Raw genomic sequence first — 27,963 nt, 5'->3', positions numbered from 1 at the left:
AAAGACCAGAAACAGCTTGGTGACGCAAACCCCGGCAGCTACGCTTCACGCCAAGCGGGTTCTTGGAGGAGCCAACTGTTGTTATGGCTTTGCAGTGAACGAACGCTTAATTGGCCTCATGAAAAAAGAAATGTATATACTGGAGTAAAACTCAGTCGGGATGCCACCCGAATGACGTGTCCTATGTTTTAGTGTTTGTTTGTTCACGCCCACATTTGGGCACAAAGTGGATTTCCCTCGCTCTTTGACTGCAGCCGGTGAGCGTAAGTGTTCACTGCGAGATTTTCATTCAGTTCAGGGCTTAGGCCAGGATTTATTAGGTTTTGATATTAACTAATGTTTTCCTTACCCGTGATCATGTGGTCCGCGAGTTTGCATGGGAAATCAATGTGTTATTGTATTCAACGTTGCTGCCAAAGTGTAGTAAGAGGGTCTCTGCGAAATAAACGAGTTCACAATTCAACTACGCACCTTTTTTCCATGCCTGAATATTATTTTTCGGATCTAAGGAATCTAGGGAAGTTTGAGTGAAGATTTGGGGGAGAAGTGGCTTTCGAGGTTGGCAGCACTGTGTGTTGATGTCAGGGTACTTCCAGTTGATCTGCCTTGACTGTGCTAGTTGTGCTTGTTTTTTGCAGCTGCTTGGCTCGGAGTAGGAATGAATATCTTGCCGAAAAAAAGGTGTGTGATATTCTAACAGAAAAGCCTTTCTTTTGCTTGTAGTTGCCATTACCGCTTCTCCTATTATAGCATTCTTGAAGGCTGTCACTAAATACATCGAGTTGTCCCTTTTGTGCAAATGAAGGTCATGACGCATTGATGTTGTGCAACAGTGTTTAGGTTACGTTATTGGCGAATAAGACGCTCGTCATTTACCCTGACAGGTACTTCGAGCTTTGTTTTCAACACCCGTTTATTCAGTTTACTACTTGTACAAACAGTGCATTCCATGTTAGCTACCAATTGGTGAGAAGGCTGCATTGACTGCTTGCTGAAGAATCCATCATCATAAAGTTAGGAATAAACACACTGTGCCTCCGAGAAGTTCTATCGAGTGAATACTCCATTTTTTTTTCCTTTGCCGTAGTTGGCATGTTCGCACCAAGCGGAACATTGACCGTGTGCGCAAGGATGAAGCGCTTGCCGCTCAAGAGGAGAAAGAACTTCAAAGGAAAATTCAGCTTGCGGTAAGAATAGCTGTTTTCACTGTAGTCTTCTTTGCATGCAGTGGTAGCGGGTATCTTTTTTTATTGCAGTTGTACATGTGGCTTGGAGCTGGCAAGTTGACAGTGAAACTATATCCGCATTTGTTACTCGTTATGGAGGCGGCACTGTAGCAAAAGATGAGAAAAAAAACAACAGAAGCTATCAAATGCACTTTGATTGTATCCTGTTTATGGTTATACGTTATTTCTTTAGCAATTGGTTACAGTGTTGGTACAAGTGGAACTGACAAGAAAAAGTCGACAGAAATGAAAAGTTGGCGTCTCACGTATGCGTAACTCGCCTTGAAAACGTTTAGATGAGCAGATCAGGTGAACAGATCATTTGGCATGTCATATTTTCAACTTCTTTCTGTGCCCTCAAATTGTAGATGTGCAGTCTGTTCTGAATATCAGGCCACAAAAGCCACATACCCTTTCCATCAGTATTGTGTTAAGAGCTAGCTATAAAAATTTAATCTTATTATGAAAAGGAACAAACCTACTGGGACCCCATCTCTTAATATAGAGGAATGCATGAATATTATGTTACGACTCATGTCGCACTTAAAACAGTCATCAAAAAATGATTAAATTCGCAAGCTTTTAACAGCCCTAACTCATTACCCTAGTCTTTGTCTCAAATATAGTGCCAACTGCAGTGGTTGTTTGTATAAAACTGACTGCAGTTGTGCTTAGAAAAGTAATTTAGTGTTGTGTGGAAACATGCTTTGCCTACAAGTTAAAAAAATACGTGTCTGATTCAACATATCTAAACAGTAATGAAATGGAAACATATGTACAAATTTCAGCTTTTTTTAATGTAAAGTGTTTTTAAAAGGACACTGAGGAAAAATTGAAGTTGGCCTGAATTGATAATTACCGCTTTCTAATGATTAAGATGCTATTTTTTCTGAAAACAAAGCTTTTATAAGATACGAGAAGCAAACAAAAAAATTACAGGTGTCGACACTGTTTTTTTTAGGCATGGATCCCAGAGGCTTGGCTACACTGCCTTTCACTTCAAAACAGTGATTGTGGTGTTTCTTCTCATGTACGCATCATGAGTTTGAATTGAGTGATGGGAAAATTTTTGATGCAATTTTTGGAGCAGTAAATTGCATCTTTAGCTGCGAGACAAAATCAATATAGCCAGAAAGAGCCACAGGATCGATTTTTACTAAGAACAAAAATTAGATGGAGTTGTCCTCAATGTTTCTTGAAAGAAATACTGCATAAAAATCTGGAAATACTGAGAAAGTACTAGGTTTTCATTCATAAGATACAATTACCCAAGTATACAACTCAGTGAGCATCTCACTCAGGGAGCACCTGCCTACCAGCTGGCAGTCATGATGTCACGCCTACCCTCAGCAGCAGTGTAGGCAGATTTGTAGTTTTTTGAGGAAAGGAAATGGTGCAGTAACTATCTCACTACTCGGTGGACACCTCAACCATGCCATGAGGGAAGGTGGGAGTGAAAGAAGAGAGATGCGTTAGCGGAGGGCTCAGGAATAATTTCGACCACCTGTGGATCTTTAAACTTGACTGACATCGCATTGCACCTTGCCCCTTTTAACGTGCACTGACATCACACAGCATATGGGCGCACCATAAGCAAGGTGGCCTGGCAGTGCGTAGTTCTGGAATCGCTGCCTGCTGGTTCCTCTGGCAAGCGTGAAATGGTGCCACCGGTACCATCTCTGTGAAATGTTGCTTTTTTGGTTTGCCATCGCTGCAGACGATGGGGATTTCTGATTAATTCTGATCGAATCAGGCAAGTAGTCACCCAAAGTATACAACCACGAGATGCAGGCAGCGAATCTGAAGTGTGGACACGAGGAAGCTGAACAGAATGGACTGTGCAGTGAAGCAAAAGCACGCCAAACTTGTTGACTTTTGTAGGGTTCGTGCTGGCAATAGGCTGCGACGTGTACGGCTGATGTCACATCCCATATTGTGAAAGCTTTCATAGGTGGCGCCTGCTAGGTACGGAAGTTTGATAAATATTCATTAAGATAACTACTTTCTGCTCATTTATGCTTAAAAAAAACACATTGTTTTGTCACTCTTAGTGCCACAGATACCATTTGGACCAGAAATCTCTGTGCCAGATTTTTGTTCACTGTCTCTTTAAAACAGAGAACGGATAAGTGCAGTCATCCACAGAGTGAGGCCACAATTTCACTAATGCAAATACTCGAATGCATTTTGCACATCGTTGAGTAAATCAAGCAGAAGTAAACCGGCATTATCATCATAGCATTTAATGACATTAAATCTAAGTGTGGCACCAGTTCTAAAGATAGTGGCATTATTGAACTTGAAGTAGTGTTTAATGTCATTTCTAATGTGCATGTGGCACAGGTCTTACTAGCATTCAAGCAATGTGGGAGATATTTATACCTATTTCTCTTTGTGTGACGATAGCTGATTGGAAAAGTTACTTTTTGGATAGTGTCTTCTTCATAAGTCAGGCCAGCGTATGTTTTCATGTTGTGTGTCAGATTTTGTTTTTTTTTGTGGTCTAAATAGCTGAAATGCACTGGCTTTTACTGCTTCAGGTGGTTAAGTGTTTGGGCTTGGAACATTTGTACCAAATTTGCTGTCATTTATACCCCTGTCAGGCACACAAGTTAATTGTGCTTAATGGGAATATCACTTGTTATAAATGCATTCTGGAAATTCCACATAGCATAAGGGAGTGCAGTCCTCACAGAAGAGCCCACTCTCGTTGGAGTGTGTTCATGGAACAAACTTTGCTGGCTGAGCGTGTAGCCTCGCCAGCAGCAATTTTCAGACACGAAATGTGTCATGTGTCAAAAAAGCACTCACAAGCTTATTTTGCTCATTGTAAAACTGTTTCTAAAAGAAGTTCTTTGTTAACCAACAAGCAAAACAACTTAACAAAGAAACGAGATGAGATGAAACTGCTCTGCGCTCTGCCGTATTGTTTGTTGTCAGAAATATGGATATGCTAGGAACTCATCATGCCTTGCAATTCGCTAATAATATAAGAACTTCTATTTTCCATCATTAAAAAACTATTTGAGTGTTAATTTTATCTGTGTTACCAAGCAAAGCAATTCATTCTCTAAAGTATTTTTTTTCAACAACTTTTTCAAAATGCTTGCTTGTCGTCTGTCACTATTTTTGCTACTATAGTCGGGTACAACTTAAGTCTGTATTGAAGCCCTGTCTGCTTTGAGGACCGCCACACAGAATTCCTCTGCAACAAAAAAGTAGACAGTTGTTAAAGCTCTTCTTCTTACCTAACAATGAAGCTAACCACAAGAAAAAATTAAGAGCTCAAGAGTTTTGATGCCTCTGGCTTGTTTGCTATAATCAAATGTTACAAAGCTGATTTTGTTTACCTTTGTGATTGGTCAATGCAGGATGCCGCAGACCATTGCCTGCTGTTACCAACTGCTTTTTTTTTTAAGTTGCATTCTACTATACAAGTGATACTGTGCTTCCCCGTTTACCGTGTAGACTAAAGTCACTTGAAGTGCTAAAGCGCACTCCGAGCCGCAGCGGTGGCTTAGTGGGTATGGCGCTCGGCTGCTGTCCTGAAAGACGTAAGTTCGATCCCAGCCGCGGTGGTTGTTTCGATGGAGGTGAAATTCTAAAGGCCCGTGTACTGTGCGATGTCAGTGCACATTAAAGAACCCCAGGTGGTCGAAATTTCCGGAGCCCTTCACTACGGCGTCCCTCATAGCCTTAGTCGCTTTGGGACGTTAAACCCCCATAAACCATACCAAACTAAAGCGCGCTCCCCACAAGTGCACTTATAGGACTATAGACTCCAAATTTTTGCTCCGTGTTTTCTTCTTTCAAATGATGTGCGAGACATTGATATTCATGGATCACCACGTGATGTTAGCCTATGACTGCTGAATAATTTATAATTGAATTTCTTCATGACACTGTTTCGGTTTCATCAACCGAACGATGGCTGTGACATGTAGTTGGTCTTTAGGTCACATAAGGCATCAAAAACTAATGATGCTGTTATGTCGTTTGTTGTCGTTCCAGCTCTTGAACCAGGCTGGATTAAGTGTTGTAGTAAATTGAAACTACGTATCAGCGTTTATATTGCAGGTTTTTCCATGTCTCACGTGACTTAAAGGCCAACTGAACATCATAGCTATCGTTCGCTTGATGAAGCCAAAGCTGAAACAATATGAGAGAAGAAATTCAAGTGTAAATTATCTAGTGACCGTAGGCAAATACTTACGTGGGGATGCATGTATTCTGATGCCTGACGTATCATTTGAAGGAAGAAAAGACTCAACTAAAATTTTGTGTCTACAGTCCTTTAACTTGCGCACCTGACAGAGCTATAAAATGCTTACGAAACACAGTTGAACCCGGATATATCAAACACGAAGGGGATCACGAAATAGTTCGATATGTTGACAATTGGATATATAAAGAATGGCAGTAGATAAGCTTATCTGTTGGCTAGAAGCAAAATTCGGGTGACACTTAAGCTCCGCCTTTGCCTTAAGTGTATGACGTGATAATGTTAATGGCTCCCTTCATCTGCCTGGGGCTATCTTTGCATATCATTTTGCAGGCACGGACATTGTTGGACAAGACACACAAGGCCTCCCTTTAACCAAATCGAATGAATGTGCCTCGGTGGACTAGGGGTTGGGGGTCTGACATGGGATCCAAGGGGCATGGGTTCTATTCCCATCTCACTTCAGTTTTCTTTTCAGTGCAGTTAATTTCTTTTACATTCTTGCATGTCGTAATGACATTTGATTCTTATTGCAACCTTATATTCACAATTTATGTGATGTTTTAATCTCTTTTCAAATCCGCTGGTTCATGTGTGACGTCACTAACTTTTCGACCAATCTGCATTTTCTCGCACTCCGCCGGTGCAGCCGGGTTCTCTGCTGAACGGGGCCTTAACGCTGTCGCGTTGAACATACATCGCACCTATTGTCAGTGTTGTGCTTCCGGCAGCGGCGTGTCGCCTGCCAGTGTGCTGACAGTGCAGCGCTTTCTTTGCTAGGCTCTCTTTGCTAGTCTTTGCTAGGCCTAACTTGCCTCGCATTGACGCTGCAGCGGATGATGTATTGGAACTTGCCACTGCCTATCACAAGATGTCTAATCCTATTAGTAGTACACTATGAATAGAATAATCTCGTTGAAATTAACGTACAGATTGTTTCCGCATCACCTTCGGCAGCGAAGCGAGCAAAGCATACCAAAGAAGGGCCGCTGCTTGACTATGGTTAGGTTGGCTTCACCGCATGGCAGCGACGTGATGTGGGAAATGAGTACTATTATCGGATGCAAGTCAAGAAAAAAAGCGGCTTTTCCCCATCAAAAGACCCCCTTCCAGCCAATGGCATCGCCCGATTCTCATGGACCTGCTAGCGTGAACATGACGATGCAGGGAGGGGACCACCCCCTTTCATCTGCCACTCCCTGCTTTGTCACGCTAGCAGGTTCGTGAGTATCTGCCAATGCTATTGGCTGGAAGGAGATCCTTTGATGGGGAAAATCTGCTTCTTTCTTTACTTGTATCAGACTGTAGAGACCGGAGGCAACTATCAAGCGCACCCCTTGTTCACCTTGTCACGCGGTTTCACAGTGCTAGTACTGCCAGCAGGTACCGAAGTCTGTGCAGCCGACCCTTCGTTGTGCGCAGAAAGGGATCGAAGAGTGTCGTTAGAAGAAGCACCACTTGTAGGGGTGTGACGTGCTGTTCGATTTATGGATTGTTCCGCTGAATGCAAGTTGGATAAACACGAGCAGTAGTGCAATATTTTTTCATGGTATTTCCAAGGGGATGTTCCGACTGTTTGATATAAACAATTCAGTATGTCTGGGTTTGATATATCCGGGCCTGACTGTAGTCGCCTCATGATTCACTTGTTCTGGGCTTATCAGAAATGTTCAAAACTTGTGCTGTTGACATAACTGAATTGAACAAACTGGTTTACTGTTTTTTCGTTACTCTTTAGTTTAAAGTTCCCAGGATTTCTTAAAGGAGCCCTGAAACACTATTCAATAAAGTTGTGGCATGCCTGGGATGTTAAAGGACGCCATTCTGTGAATATCCTCCTGCAAGCATTTTTTCAATTCATTTTGTAGAAGCGGCGTTATCTGCAATGAAAATTTGAATTTCACTTTCTTCATGCTTTGTCACTTCATGCTTTGTCACCGCCCCTTATCCTTTTTTTTAATGCTTAATGGTCGGTGCTCCTCTGCTGGCCCCACCTACCTCGGTTGCCAATGCATGTGGAAATTCCTCAGGGGGACAGAAGTTCCTGATGTGCCAGTGGGGCACATCACCGCACTGTGATGTGCTGCACCACCGCGGCACATCACCTGCGACGGTAGCTGCATGATGTCTGAAAGAATGTGACCAATAGCCATTTCTAAACCTACATACATAGACGAGTGGCACAAAGGAGGACGTCAATTTGAAAAAGTCACCGGAAAGAGCTTGCCAATTTTAGGGCTTGATTATAGGTTCTCTGCTGCATGTAGATGTGTGTTATTTGGCTGAGATGTCCATGACAGCATAGTCTAGTTATTGAATCAGTTAATATATTATGTGCAAATAGTGTTGCAGGGGTTCTTTAATGAACACCTAAAAGGACTTACCATGGTTCATATTGATAATAGTGGCATTGTGTTTTTTTGGAAAGGCCTATGCATAACATTCTTCTGTGTCACATTGAACCATCTATGCAGTTCTCTTGAGTGCTAGTTGCTTTGTGCCATAGCATACTGCTTGCACTTGCTGTCTTGTAAAAGAGGGCCATTGCTGTTGGCAGAAGCTTATGGGGTGTACTTGCAGCTCAATGTTTCCTTTTCAGTGCTTTAAACATATTGTCATGTGGTCATGCTAAAGGAAGGTTCAGTTGTGCTTCTAAGTGGGTAGGTCAGATACGATGGCTTAAAAGCAGTTCTCATCACTAATGTCTCATTTTGTTGAACCTGTAGGTTGGGAATCTTTGACTGCTGTAAGCCTCAAAAATCATCTTGAGCAGTGGCTTAAAACAGAGTAACTCTGCTATCATTAACAGTAATTTGGGCACACCTTGTTTTTATGTTTCAGTTTATGCTGTGTCTGCCATGGTGGCTCAGTGGTTAAGGCCCTCAGCTACTGAGCCAGAGGACCCAGGTTCAATCATAGCCGCAACGACTATGTCTCAATAGACACACACCCTTGTGCTTTGCGATGTCAGCGCACGTTAGGGATCCCCAGGTGGTCTGAAAAAATCCGAAGGTCTCCACTACTGCGTCCCTCATTGCACATGCATTGCTTCTGTACGTTACACCCCACAATTTACAATTTGTTTGTGCTGCTGCAAGAAATATACTGAACTTTACGAGAGGGTAGTTCCCTGAAATACATTTTGTTGTTTTTGTGATTCTTGATGGTTTACTGTATTGTTACAGGAATCTGAAGCCCGTATCAACTTCTTGCGTGGGAAACTGAAAGCGGAAGGGCAAGAAGAGTTTGACTTCGAGAAAGCAGCAACTGCTGAAGTTGCTACAGATTTGACATCAGGTGGCCATTTCAACTTCTTCAAGGATGTGGAAAAGGCAGAGGTACTTTAATTTCCAATTAACTTTCTCTCTTTTGAGTCATGTGGCACTGACCAACGTTACCGGAACAAGCCAGTTTTGCGGCTCCACTCAAAACGTGGCCCCATTGCTGGTACGCGAACGGCACTGCATTCGAGTCTTGCTTCCGCCCCAGCGCATCGTCTGCTACACGTGGAGCGCAGAGGCTGTACGCATATATGTGCTTTAAATGCGATGTTTGGAACAAAGCAGTCAAGTCACAACTGTTCATGTTGTGTGACACGATAATAATGTGCCGAGGTTAACACAAGTGCCGTGAAAGTCGTACGGTGTCCTTTTTTATATATGCATCATCTTGCGGACAACTTGAAGGTGATTGCTTTTATGACGGCCGAAGAGTCGCAATAATTTTTTTTCTGGTAAGAAAATCCCTCATTCCCCTTAAAAAGTGGACTTGAACGATATGAGGATAAAAGAGCGAAATAATCTCATGTGCTTCGTTAGTCGTTTTGCTAATATAAACTCGGGCAGAGCACTTCATCCGAGTAGGTTTACGCTAAGCTGACTAACTTCATTAATTTGGATTGCTCATTTCTTTCCGGCGCTTGCGAGCATTTATTTCGATATACTGTCAACCCCAACCGGGGTTTACATGACATATCTTTTTTGCGACCCAGCTGAAGAAGTCCATTGGTTCCAATTAGAATTCCAACTGGTATTAAGTGGAACCAATTCGAGTTACTTGGTTCCAATTGGCAGCAGCTTGTCCTGCTGGTTTCGCCAACTGATGTTAACTGGAGTTAGGGTTCTAATTGGCTGCAGCTTGTCCAACTGGATTCCAATTGGACATGCCAATGGGTTATAGAGGTTTCAGGTGGTCGGTTTCACAGCTACATGTTGCTCATTATTGGCATGCAACAGTGAACTAAAGAGGTTTCTGTTCAAAAGATATTAGCAGCTTAACCTGCTGAATTGTTTTCTTCATTTTCACCACCACCGCGGGCATGGACAAATGAAATAATTTTGCTCAACGGACAAGCGTCACTGGCTTCAGCAGGAGGGTGCTATGTCAGTGCACGTTAAAGAGCCCCAGGTGGTCGAAATTTCCGGAGCCCTTCACTACGCCGTCTCTCATAGCCTGAGTCGCTTTGGGACGTTAAACCCCCATAAACCAAACCAAACTTAGCAATTAACTGATTCTTTTGCTTTCTGATGAATTTTGCATCTATTACCTGCTCACTGCTCTATTTCGTGTTTACTGTGTACTGTGCACAAGACATGTTCAGGCATTTCTTGTTTGAGAACTGTTTGGTTGGAACCAGGGACTTTTTTTTTTTCTTCAGCATAGTTTCAGTGCTTACAAGTATTGCATTTATACCTCAGCAAAATCATGAATGCTTACTCGGGCTCACTCAGAAAAATTTGGTCAACCTATGAGCTCACGCAAGCCCGGGCTCACTCAAACTCATTTGGGCTCACAACTCATTTGGACTCGCTCCAACTCGCAACTCATCTGCGGTCAGCCACTCATTACAACTCGCGACTCATCTGGACTCACTCACTCATTTCGATAAAATGATTCATTTGGGCCTACTCACTCGTTTCGGCTGAAGGCATACATGAGTTTGCTGAAGCGCTGAAGTGGCATGCCCCCAAGTCGATATTGATTGTTTGTTTCAAAGACATGTGCATTGTTTTATTGAATCGGCTCTATGAAACACTTTCTTTTCCGAAAGTTTGTGCCACTGATTTCTTTCCTTTTTTTTTTTTCACGTGCTACAGCGGAACTTGCATTCAAAAAATGAAGACCGTGAGAAAGATAAAAAGGCAGAACAAGAAGATTACGAGAAGAAAATTGGTCTGCTCACATATTTGGGGCAGAGCTCAAGTGAGGCTTCTGGTACGTGTTCCTGCCTTTGCTGTCACATGTGTTGTTGCTTAAAGGTGCACTAAAGAGGAATCTGAACTCGTCTTTTTACAGGGGTACTTTATCTACACGTTCCGGGCATTCTTAGAAACTTCGAATTATTGTCCTGTGCGGCCGATTGCCATAATTAAATCGAATTAAACGTCCCGGCTCCCGCCATTTTTTTAAATTCTACGCGGTAGGTAAGAAGAGTAGATCAACGCGTCAGCCAGTCCCGTGGTGGTGTGCCGCTCTGCCATCAGCGGAGTGATACGTAAATCAAAGAGTCCACATGTATTTTTATTTCCATGGGCCTAATTTGCGGCTATATTGCCTGCGACTGAAACTGTTTATTCACAGAAACCTAAAAAACAAATAAAAGCGAAAGCGAACCCGCCACGGGATTGGCTGAAAGGCACTCCATGCGTTGGTTGACTCCGCCTACCTACCACGTTGAGTTCAAAAAAAGGCGGGAGCCGGGCTTTTAATCTGATTTAATTAGGGCAATCGGCCGCACAGGACAATAATTTGAAGTTTCTAAGAATGCCCGGAACGTGTAGATAGAGTTCCCCCGGTAAAAAGACAAGTTCAGATTCCTCTTTAGTTCACCTTTAAATTTGCTTCCTGGAAACTACTGCCTCTGTCTGATTTCAGTAAGCTTCTGTTTGACTTTCCATCATCTCCTTAGTTTTAGAATTGATTGCTACTTAAAGGAATTGTGTAATACTTTAGTGCTTATGTGTGGTAATAAGCATTTGTAGACTAGTGCTCGATATGATTTATTGGCTAGTAATCCAGAATATTGGCAGGGTGGCTGTTTGTTTCATTCGCAGCAAAAACATAAGGGGCTTGGAATCTGTCGAAATGAAGATTTATGTTTACATGAAGTTCACAAACATTTAAAAATTATTCTGCATGCTGCATATCTGGTATTTTGTGTGCTGGGATAATTTTTGTTGAGCTACGGAAGCTTCATTTTGTGCGCGTGTGCATGCGCATGTGCTTCACAGCAGGAACTGCTGACTGGCAATACTTTTGTCCTTCCAAAGTCATGGTGCATCTTTTTCTTTTTTGCAGTTTTTCTTGAATTGATTAAACATTTCCCAGATTAATGGAACATTGAAATTTCCTTACTGTCATAGAATGCTGTATTTATGCCCCACTGTATTGTGAGGTTGCTTTAGTTTGCTAATAAAACGATGCTATATCAGTCTAGAACTTGCCGTGGTGGCTGAGCGGTTAATGCGCTCGACTAGTGAGCTGAAGGACCCAGGTACAATACTGGCCATGATGGATGTGTTTCGATGGAGGCGAAACGCAAAAAGCACCTATGTGATGCGGAAGGCTAGCACACATTGAAGAACCGCAGTTGGTCCAAATTAATGTGGAGCCCTCCACTACGGCCCCTCATGACCCATGGGTCGCTTTCAAGGATAAGTCCTTTTCCCTCTTCCATTGAAGAATGTAGCCACATTAGTTTGCCTGATTTGTACAGCACAAGATTTTTAAAAATGAACCGTATTTTGTTTTTCGCATTATTTGTACTGGGTTATTGAGCCATTTATATTTTAAATTATAAATTGTGGGGTTTAACATCCCGTAGCAACGCATGGGCAATGAGGGACACAGTAGTGGAGGGCTCCGGATTAATTTAGACCACCTGGGGTTCTCTAATGTGTGCTTGGATCACACAGCACATCGGCACCTTTTGTGTATCACCTTCATTGATATGTGGTTGCTGTGCCCGGCATTCCATCCTGCATCCTCGGGCTTAGCAGCCGAATGCTATAGCCACTGAACCACCTTGGTGGGTCAAGTATTAAAACTGTACTCAGTTCCTGCCTATTAAATTTGGGATTCAGGTTTGTTGGTGTATTTTCGTGATAAAAGCCTACAGCACTGTAATATAAAGGGGAAGCCACATCACCTTACACTGTACACTAGTAATTACACTGGTCAGTGAAAATATTGTACCTTCAGGATGGGTACACGTGGAGGCAAGGCAATTTTCAAACAGGAATACTACGAAACATTTAATGCTCATTTATTTTGAAGAAACCTGTGATTTTCTTTTTGGCGGGTATGGCATGAGCGCTTCAGGATTAATACTTCGAGGTTTTGAGCTTTCTTTTGCACAGCATCAGGCACATCGTTTCAATGTCTGATGAATGTACAAAGCTTGCCATTGGAGGTCAGAACATTCTTAGCAGACATAGGTTAGTCTGCTTGGTCCGCTGGTGGTGAGTCAGTGTCATTTTCATCCAGTTGATTCTTTTCACCACGGTCTTCTTTGTCGGGAACACTGGTAACTGTCTTCTTCAGCCAGCTCCTCTGACATCCGGGCTGTATAATCGGACTCTACATAGTCGTCAAAAGTTCGATGAGCCTACGGGGAGCATCTCAGAGGCTTTATTCCACAACTTTCTTGCGCTGTCGTCATCATGGGTGTCCTCGCAGTCTTCTGAGCAAAGTGGTAATTTCAGAAGGCCTGCTTTCCTCCAGCAGTTGTGGATGGTGGAGGTCTTTGTGTTCCACCGTGCCCCAGTTATCATTTCTGCTGCTTGACGGACGTTGATTGTTGTCGGAAGACCGAGCCGAAGGTTGATCAGAAATCACTGCACAAGGTGCTGCCGAAAATTTTTTTTTGACGCTCTTTATAATTCCTTGATTCAGGGGTTGGAGCAACGAAGTGTTGTTGGTTGGGAGGAATTCCAGGCGCACATTCATGAGTTGTATGTTGATGTTGACAGTGTGTGCAGAGCACTTCTCCTTAACCAAAGGAATTCTCTTACCTTCCCTCCTCATTTGGTCGTCCAGCTTGATCAACCATTCGATAAACAACTGCCGCATCATCCATGTCCACATGTTTGCTTTGTAGTCGCATGGTAGTTAAAGGATATTTTTTACGTAGAGAGGTTTAGCGCATTTGCCAATGATTAGGGGTTTCTGTTTCTTTGTCCCCAGTGAATTGCACCAAAGGAGCATGGATACTTGAAGATGTGATTTCTTCCCGCACTTGCATTTATTACCTTTAAGGTTCATAGCCTTGTCGGACAGGAGGTGATAAAAACGTTCTCTTCTCATCAGTGTTGAAAATAACCTCTGATTATGACTGGGTAATGTCTTGAAAACGGTTGTTGCACCAGGAGTTGGTGCTCTCCTTGTCTGCAGCTGCTTCCGCTCCGCATACTTTCCACCAGGTAATTCGTTTTTCTGCCAGAAACGAAAAGGCTACCCGGCACTTATTTTGAACTCTGTAATCACGAAGGTCATGATGAATTCACGCACTTTGAATGCGAGAGCGTTAAAGGCCCCGTTCTCTAGAAAATTCAGTGTCGGCATTGTTGGCGTTGGCATTGTGAATGAAAAATCATGGGTATGGCTTTGGTAGGTGGTCCCCAGAGGGCAACCTAGGAGGCAAGTAGGCCACCTAGGTCACCTACCGTGGTGGCTCAGTGGCTAGGGCGCTCAGCTACTGAGCCGAAGTTGATCCCGGTCGTGGCAGTGACGTTTCGATGGAGGTGAAATGCAAAAGGCACTAATGTGCTGTGTGTGTCAGCACACATTAAAGATCCCCAGGTGGTTGAAATTATTCCAGAGCCCTCCACTATGGCACCTCTTCCTTTCTTCTTTCGCTCTCTCTTTTATCCTTTCCCTTACATCCCTTCCCTTAGGTCCCTTCCCGGTTTGGGTTTCCATCTAGATGTGAGACAGTTACTGTGCCATTTCCTGTCCTCAAAAACCAATTTCCACCGGGCCACGTGACCTTGTGGTGTCATCACTACCTGCCCACCAGATAGTGAGCAATCTGCCCACTGTGGCAGGTGGCAGTTTGCTCCTGCCCTGCGGCACCACTGTACCAGGAGGGGTATGAGGACTCCCAATGAGGGGTATGAGGAATGCAAATTAGATAATGAACTTCTTCATACATGGGAATTAACCCATTACGCTATCGTGTCGTACCCTTAAGGCGGAGCTTAAGTGTCCCCTCCAGTTTTTTCTGAAGCATTGAGCTGGAGGCCGGTATATTCTGCATTCTTGCCTCTCAATACTTCCTCATGTATGTCTTGGTAATTTCCAAGTCTCTGCCATTTTCTAGTAGGGACAGGCTGCAACTGCCAATGTAGGTTTGTTATCTTCATGCGATCTTTCAGAATGGTCCCGACAGTCGAAGGCACAATGTTGCACTCCTTGCAGATGTCGATCTGCTTCTTTCCAGCATCCACTTGCTCAAGGATATCTATTTTTAAGGCAATAGCCTTTAATGGCTCATACTTGCGGCCATGACCTTGTCCGGTCTCAGGTCATGTCCGGTCTCAAGTCATGTCATACTGATGACTCGATAAGAAAAAAAATCCTTGTGCACGGCAGGATTCGAACCACCATCCTTCCGTTCCACAGCAGAGCGTGCTAATGACTACCCTACTTCCTGCGAACGCATATGTAGTTCTCCTTGCAGTCTGGGCAACATTATTTTTCTTTCTTTTTCTCTGCCCACACTAATATATGTCCCTATGTCTAGCGTAAGGACGCAGGAGAAAGTTTGTGGAACGGCGTCGAATCGGACGGGTGCCTTCCAAATGCCCTCCAGTGTCTCCAGCAGTTAAGATTCACAAACAATTATGGACTTCATCAACATCTTAACCACACATCAGCGACACAAGCAGGAACACTGCGCTAGAGGCTTTCGCTTCACCACACTTTAGGTCAACAAAGTGCCCCCCTGAATTTTTTCATAAGCAAAAACTGCTGTCATTTCATCTTGATGCGGGCATCCACAGAACTCATGGTCAAGGAACTTTCAGCACCTCGTGAAACTTCGCAGATGTGTAAATCATCTCTCTCAGTGGGTTGGGCTCTTTACTTCAATATAAATTCGTAATAATGAGGTTTTATAATAGGTGAGCTAATAAGTTAGGCATGTTATTCAGAAATGTTTGGTATTTTGAAAATCATAGTAGTGAAATAGTTTTACGTTGAAGGTATAGACATTTTGGCAGTGATTTTCAGAAAGTTCATATTATGAAAAATTTGTGAATGTGGGGTTTGTAGTAATGAGATTTCACTGTATATGGAATGCACATCTCATGCATGCTGCTAATTTTGCTGGGGTTGTTTATTCTTCTTTTTTTCTAGGCAGCAAACCATGGTTTATGGGGTCTCATGAAGATCGCTTGCAGCTCTGTGAGGAGTCGGAAAAGTTAGTTACCTCTGTCCCAGTTACATTATGGGTCTCTTACATTCTTGTGTCTAGTTATGTACAGTGTCCTGTGCATATTTCAAAAATTTTCTTTAAGCTCTTGTCACTTTCATGTGTGTCTCGTGTGTCATGATTTAATGTGTATGTATAAAGGTTGACAGATATTGTATGGTGATGTGTGGCAAGATGACTTAAATAGCATGGAGCAGATAGCTTCATGCAATGTTTCTGTGGATGATACTATGCAACTATACCTTGTGACGATTTGCCTTGTCACTTGTCCAGCTTAAAGAAATGCTGCTGTGAAGTGAGCAGAAGGTCAATAAGATTTTTGCACTCAACGCAACAGCATACCCTTGCTGTCAAAGGAGCTGATTGGGGAAAAACTGATCACGAGCAGTTCTTAAACTCATGCACATGTTTGCATTGCCCAGATTTGTGTTTTGACTGTCATCACTTAAGGTGAGATATGGGTCTTGAAATGATTAAAAAATGCAAAAATTGAGATGCGAAAGGCCTAATTCGACATCCAATTACTAAAAAATTATATATTTCACGTTTAAGAAGAGCGGAAATGGTGATTTCACCACACCCTGGTATTATTCACTGCTGTGAAATATTTTTGGAACATCCGCATTCTGCTGTTTTTGAGGCTTCTACAACGACCTCCGAATGGCTGACGCGCGCACTTCAAATGAGATTTTCTCAGCTTCCTGTTTGTATCCAACGTGACTAGCCTTACTGAAGTTTTTTTAAGTTTTCATGGTGCAATTTCAATTAATCTTATACTGTTGAATTCAGAAAGAACTGAACTGTGGAGCTATGCTATTTATTTTTTTTGGCTGAGTCGAACATTTCAAATTTTATGAACCATAATGTCACCTAACTATACTTCATAATTATGGTGCTTATATATAATTGAACATTTTTATACGATGATGTACCTCAGGAACAGTGTAATTAGCATAGCTCCAGATGACAGGCCTGTCTACGGTTCCATTTTGATCGAAATCAAAAAACGTTGAAAGAAAGTGTTTTAATGACCCGTGAGAGTTTAGGTAATTAGGCTTCAGTTATTTTCGCATTTTATGGGAACTGATTGAGGTATACTGGAACTAATTATATTTTTGAAAACAGGAAGAAGAAACACATGCACATCCAAATTTATTACGATATCTCTAATAATAAAAATTTTCATTTCAAGACCCGCGTCTCCCCTTAATGGAATCAATACAGGCGGCTCTCTTTAATTTGATTGCTGTTATTTGTTTAGCTGTGAATTTCCAGGTTTATTTCTATACATGCGGTACTTTTTGGTGCATTTTATATATGTTATCATGTTGCACAGTTAATCCAGTGTGAATTGCTGTATCGGATTTTAAATTGTGAAACTCTGCTCTGTTGAACTACTGTCATGAAGGCAGCTGTAGTAGGTGGCAGTGGACAAAGCAGCAGAAAATATGGTGTAATAAGTTTGGTTGCTACTGAGGCTCAGTTTTTAAAAACTGGTGAGCAAAGAAAAATGAACAATTTCACCCTTTTTGGAATTACTACTATCATCGTCATCAGCCTGACTATGCCCACTGCAGGGCAAAGGACTCTCCCATGTCTCTCCAAACAACCGCGGCCACCATATTCCCACTGATTTCTTAATCTCATCCACCCACCTAGCTTTCTGCCTCCCCCTGCCACACTTGCCTCCTCTTAGAATCCACTCCGTTACCCTTAAGGACCAGTAGTTATCTTGCCTTCGTTTACATGCCCTGCCCAAGCCCATTTTTTTCCTCTTGATTTTGACTAGGATGTCGTCAACCTGCGTTTGTTTCCTCACCCACTCTGCCTGCTTTCCTTCCGGTCTGCTAACATTTAATTTTTCTTTCCATAGCTTGCTGCATTGTCCTTAACCTTTTCGTTAGCCGCCACGTTTCTGCTCCTTACTCCCCCCCCTGTGGTGGCTCAGTGGCTTTGGCATTCAGCTGCTGATCCCAAGGTTGCACAGTCTAATCCTGGTCACATGGTCACAGCGGCCACATTTCAGTGGAGGTGAAATGCAAAAACGCCCTTGTGCTGTGGAATGTCAACATACATTGAAAGAATCCTTGGTCTAAATCAATTTGGAGGCCTCCACTACGGCGGCCTTCATAACCTGTATGTCACTTTGGGACGTTAAACTGCACATGCCTAGCATACTGAAATCCCAACTGCATGACCTCAGAGATACTCTGCAAAGCAAAAATTAAGGCTTTCGTATTGGCCATGCACAGCATAATGTATAATGTACAAAACTTTATGATAGCCTTGAAGTTTAATAACCTGGTACAGATTGTAGATTGAGGCAGAGAGAAGGGAGCCTTACCTACATCATTAGTGTATCGTGAATAATAACCTGACACAGTCTAAATACTTCAGAATCTTAAAAGGGGCTCGGAGAGACTTTATCAATCGTGAGAAATGAGATGGGTCAGTTATATTACAAGCTGTGTATCCCAATTTGTTTTGCTTTTAAAGGTACAGGTGCTCACAGAATAATTCGGAACGCTGGTCAGGCGGCTACTTGACTGCAAAGTGCGCCGGCGTAAGAATACTAAGACAGACTGCACCTGTGCGGCCTCTCTAACTAGTGAGCCTCCTTCCCTAGTGAACCTAGATTAGAGCTGCCTTGCTCCAAAAAGGGTAGCGCTAGGGGCTTCTTAGCTGTGAGAAGAGGGCTGGGCAAACAGTGTTTGTGACGCGCTGCGTGTTCACGCGCTGTGCACCGCAATCTCTGACACGTGCGGCTTGCTTGCGTTGCATTGACGCCGGTTTCTGCATTAATTTGGTGAGACAGTCACGCTCTCTGTCATTGGTGCTATGGCTAGCGTAAAACTGCTGCTCATAATTTAAAACTCGTAAGCTGGGCCTGGGAAATCTCACTTCTTGCACATTTCCTCCCTCAGTTTAATTTTCTATCGCGAATGAAAGCGCCTTTTTAGCAAAATAGCGAGGGTTCGTTGGTTGGTGTGAAAGAATAGTAATAAAATGTTTTTTTTTTTCCAATGAATTAAGCGTCTATTTCTACGCACATATTTCATGCACAAAAACTTTATGCAACTGGCTCTTATTAGTCATATATTCAAGGTCACTCATTGTAGTCGTACGAGTTGAATGCAAAAAAGATGGCGCATCGGGCAAGGCAACGCAGGGTTACCTTTCTGTTCTTTTTTTTGTTGTTCTGGAGAAAAATCAAACCCAGCGTGATTTCTGCTGTGTAGCTGCACAGTGCTCTCCGTACTTTTTTTGTTGTATTTTTACTCGTAGGGCCTACTCTTGATTAACATCCTATAGTCATGCCAACAAATGGAAACCCGGATCAAATTCAAGAATACTCGCCACAAGGGAAATAGCGAAGCGACCAGATACCACAAGGGCGCAGTGTAGAAATGCCTGTGATGCTCAGTGCTACTCTTGAGCATTAAATACAAGTTTAACACAGTGCTGCACTGCTCAGCCCACCTGTCACTGCGCTAAGAGGCCGTTGCGCTAGCATTCTGGAGCAGCAGAGCTAATCTAGGTTCTCTAGGGATTGAGGCTCGCTCCTTAGGGATCCCGCGCATGTGCAAGCTGCGGCTGTATTCTTCCGCCGGCGCCCGACCGCCTTCGCGGCAATCCGAATTGTTCTGTTGGCGCCTGTACAACAACAAAGAAATAATGAAGGTGCAGTATTTAGCTTTTTCGATCGTTCTCAACTCTAATTGTCTGGTTCTCGCTTCTCGTGGTAACCCTGCTCTTGCTATTATGTTGAGTGCTGATGGGATAAATTCAGGTGTTGTTGCCATGCCTTAACTGCTTTAAGGGGACATGCTGACTACTTACAGAACACAGCTGCTGTCCAAATGCTGCAAAAAAAGATAGATAGCTTGTTTTTTGCACTCTTTGTGAGCACTGTGCGCTGTGTAGGACCATGTAACTTGGCTGAAGTGTTCACTGTGACAAACTACCCATAAATTGTTTTGATTCGCGGTGCCTAAAGGGAGGGGGTTTAGGACACCGTTAAGTTAATAGTGAAGCATGCTTGAAGACAAATATAAGGCACCAAAGAATTTGCCCTTCCTTATGAGATGTTGGGCTTGGCAGACGGCCTCAATAAATGCCTCTTTAAAACATGATGTGGATGTTACTTGTGATCAATTTGACTGTTTAACAGCTTAAAGGCATAGATATTGTCATTTAAAATAAACCATCATTGAATAGCTCATCAGTGATGCTGAAAACTCAGCAGATATCTGTAGAACTGTTACATGCAAAGCTTTTTTTCCTCACCCTCTTCCCTTTACCACGCAGCCATTGCTGCACTGCATGTTTTTACAGGTTGTTTGTAGGTTGTGGATTGCAAAGTCTCTGTTAGCAAGCTCTCAGTTGTGTATCACTGCTGATATGTGCCTGGTATTGTGTCCTCTGGCAGCTCCTGCAATATTTTGTGGTGGGCTGGAAGCACTAATTCAAAGGAGGGTTTGTTCAGACTTTGTTAACCCATTGCAAAATGCAGGGTATTGCCCCAGCTGGTGACACATTACCATGTACAACCGTACTCTTTTGCACTGATCTGTTGCATTGCAACTGTGCTGATATGACTGGCTTATGCTCATTTGTTTTTCTTGCTAGGGAAACTAAAGACTCCAAGACTAAGGACAGCATGGACCCACTACATCTCATAAAGCACTACGTCACTCTGAAGTATGGCGTAAAGGAAAACACTGACAAGATCAAGAAACTTAACGTGATTATCTTTTACAAGTCTGGTTATTGGATATTGGCTGAGTACAGTATTTACAGGATTGTAAAAAGACCTATTTTTCAAAATTTGAAAATCCGAATTGGGGGATTGATTTAAAATCGAAACCAAAGCATCGCACCATAAATAAAGGCGCGACAAACGAGATATCAGTCATGCCACAGCATGGTTGCATTTTTGATGTGCGGCTCTGTCGCATCGCTTTGGGCGCGGGCCTTGAGCAGCTGCTGTGCCAACGCGCAGAACCAGCATCCCCACCCCGCGCGAGGTGGCCGATGGTGGCTGTCGATAAGCAGCAAATCAGCACCAGCCCACTCCCCACACGTGCCCGCAGATTGCGTCTGCTGATAAGTGGCGGCGACCCGATAACACATTCGCGTTCTACGCAATCGCGTTCCAAGATTTTTTTTTGTTTCATTTCAACTGCGCACTCTACACTCAAAGGAGCGCCGATAGTCGATGGAAGAGCCGCTGTTACAATTGCGGCGGCACCTCACTCGGAACTGCAGCGGCGCCGGGGAGCGTCGTAGCCGACGGAAGAGCCAACGCTGCTCACGCGTAGTTTCTCTTTGGCTCTGACGCATTCGACTGTTGAGTGCTGCGTTTCACAAGTTTTTAATGTAGTGCTTCGTCATTTGTGCTCCGGGTCCGGTAAGCAACCAGCGCTCATTCAAGGCTACATTCAAGATGGCTGTCATTCTTTACGCCGAGGAAATGAACTGCATGGCGGGCCGCAAGTTCGACGTTCGCAACAGGTGATACAGGTGTGGCAGCTGCAGTGAGGCAAAATTTTCAGCTGTTCCACGCGATTGTCGTGATGTGGCTCTTTGTGAAGTGCGGGATTTCGCTGCACGATGATGTTGGAACGACGAGCTGTGGGACCGCAGCAGCGATCACGACGGCAGCGCTAGTGAGGACGACGGTGCAAGTGTGGACGAGTAGTCCAGTGACTAAAACATTTTCGCTTTGGAATATGCCCACGGTCGCTCCCGCGTGCGGCAGCCGATATATGCAGAGGTGGCAGGATAGTGTTATCGCGTTCTATTATTAAAGGACAGGTGTAAACGACCTCGTTCAAGTTTTTTTTTTTTCAGAAATTAATGTGGGGGGTCAACTTACATTCGAGTTGACTTACAATCGTGTAAATATGGTAATTGATGCAGGAATAGATAGTTCTGTTACTTATTTGCTGTCAGAGTTAGTAAATGGATCTCTTACTGATGCAAGTAGATAAAAAGTGACAATTTTTTGTGTAACTCTCTAATTCACTATTTAGTTATTCTATGATAAGTTACATTATTTGGCATTAAAATTTGTGAGTAATGGTGAGTAGGAATAGGATATTAAATAAGAGTTTACGTATAGTTGAGTGTTGCACATTATTGAAAGGTATAAAATGTCTGACAAAAAAGTTCTCTTCTGTGCAGTTTTTGTGCGGATGGGATTTGGTGCCAGCACTGTCAATTACAATGTTTGTGAATCGCATCTGGTATGTTCACATGGCAAATAAAAACTTGGCTTGCAGGTGCGTAGCCTTAGGGTATGAACTACAGTGCAGTTGCAGCATATCATGGGCATTAGGTCGAAGAGCGATATATGTGGGGTCAGGGATATGCGGACAAAAAAAGCAACAAAACATTGCATGCCATGAGTTAACAAAGGCCACTTCTGCACCTTAAGGCTTTCGACGTGTGTTAAGTTTTTTCACTTCTTTTGGCATGTTATAAAACCTTTTTTTAAGGGACTCTGAAAGGGGCTCTCAATAAAGGTGCGGTATTTCTGGGATGTTAAAGGACGCCACTTCATAAGTATACTCCAACAAGAATTTTTTAATGTGTTTTGTAGAAGCTTAGTTACCTGTGGCCAAATTTTGAATTTCAGTGTCCTTGCGCCTTTTCCTCTCCTCTAGTCAATTTTTGCGTGCTCAAAGGTCAGCGGTTCTCCACCAGCCCCATCACAGGAATGCCCCGGGGGAGTTTCCTGACCCGTTTGAGCGACACTGCTGCCTGGCCGCAGCCATGGTAGTTCTGTAATGCCTGAAAGAATCTCTGAACAGAATTATGCAAGAGTGTGGGACGAAGGCAGGCACAAGCATAAAATCGCCGAAAAGGATTCGCCAGCTGTCTCGCTCGATTGTAGGTTCTCTGCTGCGTGTGCAGTGTATTATTTGGCTCACAGGTTCATAAGGAGGGAATGTAGGGACTGAATGAGTTTGTGTGCTCTCCTCAGAAGGTGTTTCATAGCCCCTTTAATGTGTCTGTACTAACAGTCATGGCAGTTGCTTTTAGTTCTGGTAGTGAACTTTCATTTCTTCATGAGGTGCAGAAGGTCAAATGAATTTTTCCGTGGAAATGTTGCTCATGCTTTTGATAGTCAGTGATCCACTACCCCGTGTCATTTTGCTGATGTTGGGTACGGAAGTAGTATATTTTATATGGTTAGTGCAAGGTGGCTAATGCTCAGTATGCAGTGTCAGACCGAAAATTGCAGTGCTTGTTTTTTTGTTTGTTCTAGCAAATTGAACACCAGTCCAAGAGGCGCTTAAGAAAAGTCAAACGCCTGGGGAAGTCTGTTGAAGAACTGCGGGCTGAACGCTTGGCTCGTGAGAAAGCTGAGCGGTTGAAGGCTGAGGAAGTCCTACAGAGAGCTCGGGGTGAGCCACCTGCCCGGGAGAAATCACCTGATGTCATCTTGGATGACAGACGACGGGGCTACAATTCCCAGTACAACCCACACTTGGCTAAGCGACCACAATGACTTGCCTCGATATCTTGGGCATGAGCTTGCTTTAGCAGTATGAGGAATTGAGGCCTGGAGGCACTTTGTTATTGCTGCTTGTATATGATGACATATCTGGCATGCCAGTGGTAGTGAAGTGTTTAAGTGCTTGAAAGGTGGTTTTGCTATTTGCAGGTACGGCACTTTCAAGTATCGCATCACTTGAATTATGCAATGTGAGCACTTTGTCATTTTCAGTCATCTGTGACAATTGCTTCAGGCTGCAGCCACTGGTTAGTGTCCCATGTTGTATTTAGGGGATCCATTAACATCATGGTTGAGGGAAGCCACCACCTCAGTATTGCCAAAGGGTTTAGTTCCCATATGCCATCATTTTTGTCATGAAACCTGTGTGTGGATGGGAAGTGAATTAACAAGAACCTCGTGACCTCGCTCTCTTGCAGAAAGTCCAAATAGCAGCTGATTTGCAATGCTTGTAAGCCAGATATTACTTCATGTCAGTGCACTGGTGTGAATGCTGTAAAGCTTTAGTCCATCTAAACTGCCTGTTAAGTCATAAAATGTGCTTCAACTGCGTGGTTTTGAAGAGCTAAAGTAATGTTACATACTCTAGCCTTTTTTTCTTCAGGGTGGAGTCCTATTACAGCCAGAATTATTTCGCTGATTCTTGTTGATATGAGATAGCAGATAGCATACCATATTTACTCGCGTGATTTGTGCACCGCTAGTTTATAACCTGTGCTTGTAAAAAAAAAAAAAAAAAAAAGTTCATATTATGCACTTCCTGCTATACCGGGCCACCAGCATGCACATGGGTATGCGCAAGGCAGGCTTGGGAAGATTGGCGCAGCCACGTCGCTAAGTGCGGCTGCAAAAGGTGCGAGTGGCTGGCAGTCTCTTTCCCACACGAACAGCAGCCCGCGCACCAGACTTTGAAACTGCCAAACCGCTTGCTGTTCGGTTTGCAGCTAGTCAGCCGGAGCACACGCGAGAGTGCCGTTTTATCACCTGTTATCTCCATTTGCCTCTGACTGCGCAGGGAACTACATAATGTAGGGTGGGGCGGAAGGGATAAGAGTTTTCATGCGACAGCATTAAGGGCCCCATGTCGCAGAAAAGCTGGTGTCGTTGGCGGCGTGAGCGAAAAATCCTAGAAGCATTAATAAATAAAGCCGGGTAGGAAATTGGTCGAGTTGGGAAATCGAACCAGGGCCTCCGGAGGGTGAGACGAGCATGCTAACCACTCTGCCACGCCAGCTCGATAGTTTGGAATGAACAAAGGCGCGTCTAGTGAGTACTGTGTTGTCTTAGAAGGGTGCTTTTCCTTCACTTATGGCGTGGTTCGGGTGTCCACCAAGATATGTTTCCTTTCTTTAAATTGTCTGGGCAAGGCGTTGCGCTGAACGGAGGATGGCGTTCCGTGGATTCCTTGCCAACGCTGCAACACGCTCTCGCGTCCTGCTCTTAAAGACGAAGCTTAAGCGTCCTCCAATTTTTTATGTTTGGGGTCTACTTTTAGTGCACTAGCACTAACGCGTCCAGTCTCTAAAAAAAAAAAAAAACGTCTTTTTGTTTGCTGCCAGCTAGACCATGATTACGACTGGGTTCCAAACCCGCGGCGGTGCGAACAGAGCTTCGCTGGCTACTGCACGAGAGCCCTATGCTGCCACTGCAACCGACCACCCATTATGTTTAACTGCCACTCTCTTGCGCTGTGCATTGCATGTTGTCGTCTTCATTAACTTCCATCCGTGCACAATGGATTCAGAACTGTCGACTATCGCAGTGCCCTCTTATGGTGCATTAAGCGGTTCCAAAATTTTATAGTGCGCTCCCGCTAAGGTCCCCAATCACAGATATTGCAGAACTTTGCCTTACCTTGAAAATTGAAAGCGAAATGAAACTCGACGTGCTAGCTAGCACACATACTTATTATTTGGCCAAGTAAGCTAAATCGGCTGTAACTTTTTTTTTGGCCAGTGAGGGTGTGAGTTGGGGTGGGAGGTCGATGTTCAGGCACCAATATGCAGTATATATTGGGCATATGACCTTTTTCATAATGCGCAATATTGCACAATACCTTTGTCAATTTAATTGCGCACCCCTTTTTGAAGCGTTAATTTTAAAAAATGGGCAAATTACGCGAGGAAATACGGTATTTGGGCTCATGGGCCTACTGTGCAGCAAAATTCTGACTGGAGGGTGCTAAGCAAGCTACAGCGGAATGACCCTTACTGTGTTGTTGGGGCAGCGTTCCACAGCCCTTGCAAGGGAACATAGAAGGGATGCAAGCAATGGCGCACATGCATTTCAAACGAGATTGTCAATCTTTATTTCCTGAGTTCATTTGCGTGCTGTGCAATGTCGGTGCACATTAAAATTTCCAATTGGTCTAAAGTAATTCAGTCTTACCGCTATGTTGTCCTGTGTAGCCCATGGGCTGCTTGCAAACGTTAAACACCACATGGGCCATAACACGCTGTTGGTTGTATTTCGCTTGCACTGGGCCGTGCCGCATGCATGCCCTTAATACAGCTTCACCACCTGATACCTCCTCCTTACCCTTCCTTTATTTGCGACCTCGACTGTAGAACCACTCATTTTGAGGTTGGTCGCTTTTCAGCACTTCCAGTTGCCCATCCCTTGCGCTCCTCTCTCCTTTTTTAGTGCGGTAACACTAATAGTGGCCATTACCCGCATTTAGCTGTTGTGTGTTTATCTAAAGTCAGTTGTTGGCAGCTGGCCCACCTGTCCAGGTGTGTGTGTATATATAATGTATGCACACACACACACACTATCTTCTCGGCGAGGATCAAGTGTGCCATCTGTTAGTGCGCTAGCGCTTACAGTGGCCATTCCCCACATTTAGCCTTTGTGTGTTTGCTTCTTTGAAGCCTGGTCTCACAGTGAAACCATGCACAACCAAGAGTGACCAGAGGTAACCAGATATGACCAGTGGTAACCAGGTGGCAACCTGGTAGCTGGTGGTGGTGGTTAGTGGCAGGTGGTCCACGTAGGTGACATGACCTTGTGACATCATCACAACCTGCCCACCAGACTGAGCAAACTGCCCACCATGGCAGGTGGCAGTTTATTTAACGATTAGTCATGAGAGGTTGCTTGGGAAAGTGGTGGTGGTGGTGAAAGACTTTTATTTGCTAGAAAAGAGTATTTACAGGGAGGTATGATTTGACCGACCCTTAAGGGGCCGCCCCTCACAAACACTAGGTGGGGTCCCTAGTACGGGACCCCAGTGGCGTCAGCTGCTGCCCGGGCACGCTCAACCAAGGTCTTTTGAGCCTGTAGGTCAGGGCAGCCGAGCAGGGTCTCCTCCCAGTCCTCCCGGGTGGGGTTGGGATGAGGGGGGATAGCAGGGTTGGAGGGACAGGCCCACACCATGTGGTAGATGTTTGAAGACTTCTGTGCACAGTGCGGACAGCTGCCCGAGAAATGACATTTTCAGAAGCGCTAAAACACCGAGGACGCAGAGGGATTAGACAGGGACGAGCGCTACTTCCAACTGTTTATTTCGTAAAACCGCAAGTGCTTTAAACAGTTCTCAAACGCTTTTATGACACGGCAGTAAACTACACGTGCGAGAATACACAGTATAGCTACTGAGACTAAAAGAACCAAGGAGATAAGTGCACGATTACGTTGATACCCTGAGGAAGGCAAGTTCTTTTTTTGACAATGAAATGGACGGTGAGCTTACACAAGTGCTACCCAGTGATGCTGTGTTCTGTGCTTCTATAATCTCTCGGGTTAGTTGATCACGACTACGTCCGATGATGTGGCACTGATTTAACAATGGAGCACAATTGCGGCACTTACTGCAGTGAATGGCTAGGTTGCTTCCGAAGGAATTTTTAACATTGTTGTTGTGCTGGCGTAGCCGGTCATTGAGACAACAGCCCGTTTGCCCAACATACTTTTTGCCACAAGATAGAGGGATGCAGTACACAACACAGTCTACACAGTCCACGTACGCTGTTTGGTGTTTGATACCACATAATTGTTTGACAGAAGAGTAGGGTTTCGTCAGCTTGCAAAGCTTGTTTAGCTTGTTAGGGGCCGTGAAAACAACTCTAACATCTGCTTTCTGCGCTACCTTTTTTAGGTTGTGTGAAACAGTGTGCACGTAAGGGAGCACAGCAACCTTTTTTCTCTCACTAGACTTATTTGCGATTTCGTCGCAACCGTTCAGGTTCCTAAGGACGCGTTCTGCTACCGAGATCTGAAGTGGGACCGGGTAACCAGCGGCGGATAACCGGTTCACTTGTTTATGAAAACTACGGGGCATGCAGTGGTGGCAAGATTTCGTCAATGCATTCCTGAAACAAAGTGCAATCACTCCTCGCTTAACCAGCTTAGAGTGGGCGGAGCGGAAAGCTAAGAGGGGTTTATTGCCGCGAGGTTCGTAGCTCCAGCAAACGTGGTTGTCGGTGAGTGAGAAGTTTATATCAAGGAAGCGGATTTCCCCGCCAGATGGTAGTTCATGGGTTAGTTTTAGTGGGCTGAGATTATTCTGGAAGGCTACTAAAGTCTGGCTAGCTTCGTGTTGAAGGGATTTCTGGTCACAGTC

At 44.0% G+C, this 27,963-nt stretch overlaps 1 protein-coding gene across 2 annotated transcripts; it reads left to right on the top strand.

Moving 5' to 3' along the window:
• The first annotated feature begins 37 nt into the window (after nucleotides 1-37).
• LOC144114199 (leukocyte receptor cluster member 1 homolog) lies at nucleotides 38-27,963 on the top strand. Of its 2 annotated transcripts, XM_077647779.1 has the most exons (8): nucleotides 38-263; nucleotides 639-681; nucleotides 1,088-1,187; nucleotides 8,634-8,786; nucleotides 10,545-10,662; nucleotides 15,805-15,868; nucleotides 20,510-20,624; nucleotides 23,154-24,124. In XM_077647779.1, the coding sequence occupies exons 2-8, from the start codon at nucleotides 659-661 to the stop codon at nucleotides 23,394-23,396; spliced, it is 816 nt and encodes a 271-aa protein (XP_077503905.1). In that variant the 5' UTR covers nucleotides 38-263; nucleotides 639-658; the 3' UTR covers nucleotides 23,397-24,124. The 2 variants fall into 2 exon arrangements, with proteins under 2 accessions (XP_077503905.1, XP_077503904.1); XM_077647778.1 differs by lacking the exon at nucleotides 38-263 and having other exon boundaries at nucleotides 534-681; nucleotides 23,154-27,963.

Source organism: Amblyomma americanum, chromosome 1 (genome assembly GCF_052857255.1).
Source record: "Amblyomma americanum isolate KBUSLIRL-KWMA chromosome 1, ASM5285725v1, whole genome shotgun sequence".
Taxonomy (NCBI): Eukaryota; Metazoa; Arthropoda; class Arachnida; order Ixodida; family Ixodidae; genus Amblyomma; species Amblyomma americanum.
The sequence above is the reverse complement of the archived record's forward strand: the minus strand, read 5'-3'. Positions and strand labels throughout refer to the sequence as shown.